The sequence below is a fragment of the Lipotes vexillifer genome, unplaced genomic scaffold (assembly GCF_000442215.2).
Source record: "Lipotes vexillifer unplaced genomic scaffold, Lipotes_vexillifer_v1.1 scaffold89, whole genome shotgun sequence".
Taxonomy (NCBI): domain Eukaryota; kingdom Metazoa; phylum Chordata; class Mammalia; order Artiodactyla; family Lipotidae; genus Lipotes; species Lipotes vexillifer.
Genome location: NW_006774453.1, coordinates 427,246 through 432,416, shown reverse-complemented (window position 1 = coordinate 432,416; position 5,171 = coordinate 427,246). Strand labels below are relative to the sequence as shown.

The 5,171-nt window shown below is 42.8% G+C and overlaps 1 protein-coding gene across 1 annotated transcript in view; it reads right to left on the bottom strand.

Moving 5' to 3' along the window:
* Nucleotides 1–3,812: 3,812 nt before the first annotated feature.
* GNPTAB (N-acetylglucosamine-1-phosphate transferase subunits alpha and beta) overlaps nt 3,813–5,171 on the bottom strand; it is a gene marked incomplete at its 3' end in the record, with an annotated part of 72,439 nt that continues 71,080 nt past the window's right edge. The window contains exon 16 of the mRNA XM_007449170.1: nt 3,813–3,926. Coding sequence (XP_007449232.1) covers nt 3,813–3,926 — 114 coding nt within the window. The remainder of the gene's footprint in view (nt 3,927–5,171) is intronic.

Below are 5,171 nucleotides of genomic sequence, written 5' to 3'. Positions count from 1 at the left end.
CGTGTCCCCTGCATCGGCAGGCGGACTCCCAACCACTGCACCACCAGGGAAGCCCAAGATGACTATTTTAATGTAATATTTTAAAAAATCAAATTGGCATACTATGGCCCACATGCTAATTGCCTGTTACTATGAATAAAGTTTTATTTTAATCACACATTACTACACACTATCTGTTAAAAGTCTTATAAGTGATTGCTATAATTTTTTCAAAATGAAAGTAAATTTCGAAGATAAACTGTAATGAAATGGTCTATATGATACTCATAAACTAAGCTGTCCTTCTTATAGTCTAATTAGAAAATACTTTATCCTGTGTGTAATCACAGTTAATTACAGTAATAAAGCCAACACCTTGGCTAAGAGTTCACTCGAGTAATGTTAACTAATGCTGTCTGTATAATTAGTACTTATGCTCTAAACAGCTTTATTTGCATAAGCCTCAAGACTAACTTATAACCATTAGCAAAGCAGCCCCTACTTACTTAATCCTTAGCATTCAAAGGATATTTGCTGATTCTAAACCTCATGCCAGATATCTGGTAAAAGAATAAAATACTCTAATAGATGAATATGTGTGCATTTCTTTAAAAAAAGCCCTAAAATCCCTCAAGAACCTTTCATCATGCCTGTAAAAGAGAAAGATGAATAACTGTTTTCTACGCATAGATCGTCTTCCTTAGAAAAGAACACTCTTCTCTAAGTTCTATACAAGTGCAAGGGGTTGGTAATTGTAAAATCTTACTAGGAAACCAAAGTTTATAGAGAAGGAAAGACAAGTGAAAGGACGGATGTGGAAATACCGATGGTGAAAGACAAGTCTGGAGCGAGCACTGAAACAGGCTGAGCCACTCGCAAAGCTCCCTGAACCTGGGGTGACGTCAGTAGCCTCTAAGGCAACCTGGCAGCACGATCACAACGTGGTCCTGAAGAGAGTGAAGACCAGAGAGGCCTGGTCCAGGGCAGAGGCTGAGCGGAGATGGTTTAGGAGCCCAGCACACTTTCTCCTTTCTTCCTCCTCTGTCCAGTGCTCTGGGTTTGCCCACCAAGAAGATACCAGAAAAGACAAGTCAGGGCAGCCTGGAACCCTCAGCTCACTGTCCCCCTCCTGGAGAAAGGGTGTACCCAGATCTCTGATAACTGCTAGAACTTTATTTTGACAAATACATAAAAAAAATCTTTAAACCAGGACACTGACCTCTGGATGATTTAGAGTTGATTATATTAACTTTGTTGGGGTAACTCCAAATTTGGGGAAAAGAGAAAAGAGCTTTATCGTTGTTTGAAAAGTCCTAAAACTGAGAATGTCTTTTAGCCTATGCAATCTACAGTGATTACAAATGTGCCTTTTTAATCATTAAGAACACACTTGTAAAGAACTACTAACATCTCTGTATAACAGTCTGGGTCTGACAAAGCATTTTTACTGGATTGTGCCAAAGACCCAGAAGAAGCTGCTGCAGCTCACAAGACAAGCTGCCATTCTCTTATCAGCCTGACTGCGCATCAGCTCCATACGAGGCCTCCCGAGAACCCACAACCCAGAACTAGTCTCCAGCTGCTGATTCATGCCTGTTTACCCCACTAGAGCAAACTCCCTTAGGGCTGGCACCAGGTCTTATACCTCTACCTCAGTTTTGTTGATTTCATAGTTTTAAGTTTTAGAATATTTAGAGAACTGGCTTTAAGTGACACATTTGTATACAAACCCATGTCATATGCTAAACTAACCAATGCATGATCAGCAAGACTTACAGTTTGTCTACAGGTTCCTAAAGTTGCTGGGCTGCCCCTCACACTGTCTCCTCATGAGGGAGCTCCCCGGGACCCTCCGAGGATACAAGTGAGAAATACCGTCCCTGCCGTGTGCAAGGAATGCAAAACGAATGACTGCCTTCTTTCAGGAATCAGATTTTTAACTGATTCATTACTCTTCTCTACATTCATTTACAAACATCTGCAGTGAATTATAGGGCTTGAACATTTGCAAGATGGTCAGTTTTTTTAAAATACATGTTATTATGCTTACGAAAGTGTAGTCTATTCATTATAGAAAATATGGAAAATACTAGTGTGAAAAAACGATATTAAGAACTACCTATGGAGCTTCCCATGGCGGCGCAGTGGTTAAGAATCCACCTGCCAATGCAGGGGACATGGGTTCGAGCCCTGGTCCAGGAAGATCCCACATGCCGCGGAGCAGCTAAGCCCATGCGCCACAACTACTGAGCCTGTGCTCTAGAGCCTGTGAGCCACAACTACTGAGCCCAAGTGCCACAACTACTGAGCCCGAGTGGCACAACTACTGAAGCCCATGCACCTAGAGGCCATGCACTGCAACAAGAGAAGCTACCCAATGAGAAGCCTGCGCACCGCAACAAAGAGTAGCCCCTGCTGGCTGCAACTAGAGAAAAGCCCATGTGCAGCAACGAAGACCCAAATGCAGCCAAAAATAAAAATAAATAAATTTATATTAAAAAGACCTACCTATGTTAAAAAAAAAAAAAAAGCCAGACACAAGACTGCACGCTGCATGAACTAAAAACAACAAAACACACACACACACACACCACACACAAATGGAATATTACTCAGCCATAAAAAGGAACGAAATTGAGTTATCTGTAGTGAGGTGGATGGACACAGTCTTTCATACAGAGTGAAGTAAGTCAGAAAGAGAAAAACAAATACTGTATGCTAACCCATAGATATGGAATCTAAAAAAAAAAAGGTCTGAAGAACCTAGGGGCAGGACAGGAATAAAGATGCAGAGAATGGACTTGAGGACACGGGGAGGGGGAAGGGTAAGCTGGGATGAAATGAGAGAGTGGCATGGACATATATACACTACCAAATGTAAAACAGATAGCTAGTGGGAAGCAGCCGCATAGCACAGGGAGATCAGCTCGGTGCTCTGTGACCACCTATAGGGATGGGTTACGGAGGGTGGGAAGGAGATGTAAGAGGGGATATGGGGATATATGTATATGTATAGCTGATTCACTTTGTGATAAAGCAGAAACTAACACACCATTGTAAAGCAATTATGCTCCAATAAAGATGTTTAAAAAAAGAAAACTACCTATGATTTAACCTACTATCATTTTCATTAATTTTGGGGATGTGTGTGAAGGTATCAGGAGTTTTCCATAGTTCAAACCATATTCTGTATATGGCAGTACCCATTTTCTCCCCACCTAATTTTATTTTATAAACATTCTTCCATATATATCAGTAAAAATTAACTGTAAGCGTCACATAATGGCTGTATTATATCCTTGGTCCATCAATTCTAAATGCACTTTTTTTCCCCACATTATCATTTCTCTGAAGCTGGGATGCATCTTACAATCAACAAAGTCTTCCAATCATTTCAGCCAAATGCTACTCTGATATACTTGTGTATAGGTCATCCACTGCCCCTAGTGGTAAGATCCAGAAAGTGCCAGCATCAAATCAACTGAGCTTTGATGAAAGATGGGATTCCATTTGATGTTTAACCTCAGGATTGTTCTCCCAAGCCAGTGAGTATATACTCTGGTGCTATCTTCCGCTACCCTTAGTGAACAGGATGTCTGCTTATAGAATATAAGCAACTAATCGCAGTATTAGCTTAACATCCATTAGGGAGGAAAAAAAGATATTCCAAAGAAAAATATGAATGATTCTGGATTATCTGTGCTACTGATTTCCACCAAAGACCTATAAACAGAGCCTGCTTCTAGTTTTTGAAGTGCTCTACAGAAATGATGTAACTAACACCCGATAAGGATATACTTTCTACTTTACATAAAAGAACCCATGGCACTCACCAGATTAGGATCATAGTACGCTTCCTGAGTTGGCGGGATGTTGTTTAGCTGAGTGATGTTAGCAGGAAGCATTTTCGAACAATTTATTAACACGTGTTCCAGACCTGTTAAGTCCTAACAAAGCAAAAATAAAAGGATAAACCTATATACATTACAAGTAACAATTGTGGTTTTAAAAATAATGTTAAAGTCGCCAAAATTTAAGCGTTAGAGAGGGTTTGACTATATGATTCTTAAAGACACCCTAAAAAGAGCAGAATGAAACAATACAAATAACTCATCTTTGTCTCAAAGTAGAACATACGGGCCTGTGGGGCACCGTTTTACACAAGGTGGTCCACGGGATCACCAGATGGGTGTCCTGCAGCTGGATTCATCTTGGAGCTCTCCATTAGTGAGTGTCCTACTCCTGGAACTAAAGGATGCCATGATGACAGAAGGGGCTCCGCAACACCGTGGGCCTAGCTAAGATCTCCACTCGGCCACACCTGAAGCCCCTGAATGAGCTTGTCACGAGAATCTTATGTGCAGGTATGGTCTGCCTCATCTCCAGACAATACAATTACAATCCCTACTGAAAGCCTAAAAAAAGTAATCTTATAAAATATGAACTTCAAATTTGATTTTAATCCTGGCATTTAAAATGGACTAGCTGTGAACCCCCTCATTAAATATGAAGAATTACTTGTACTTGCATTCCACTGAAGTATGTAGGGGCAAGAGAGAAAGTATCAAATGTAAAAGTTTCATTCAAAATGTCATTAAGATTTTAGGGGAAGACGGTGGAAGAGTAAGACGCAGAGATCACCTTCCTCCCCACAGATACACCAGAAATACATCTACAAGTGGAACAACTCCTACAGAACACCTACTGAACGCTGGCAGAAGACCTCAGACCTCCCAAAAGGCAAGAAGCGCCCCACGTACGGGGTAGGGCAAAAGAAAAAACAGAGACAAAAGAATAGGGACAGCACCTGCACCAGTGGGAGGGAGCTGTTTAGGAGGAAAGGTCTCCACACACTAGGAAGCCCCTTCGCGGGCAGAGATTGCGGGCGGCGGAGCGGGGAGCTTCGGAGCCGCGGAGGACAGCACAGCAACAGGGGTGCGGAGGGCAAAGCGGGGAGATTCCCGCACAGAGGATCGGGGCCGACCGGCACTCACCAGCCCGAGAGGCTTCTGTGCTCACCCACCGGGGCGGGCGGGGCTGCGAGTTGAGGCTCAGGCTTTGGTCGGAGCGCAGGGAGAGGACTGGGGTTGTCGGCTCGAACACAGCCTGAAGGGGTTAGTGCGCCACGGCTAGCCGGGAGGGGGCCCGGGGAAAAGTCTGGACCTGCCGAGGAGGCAAGAGACTTTTTCTTC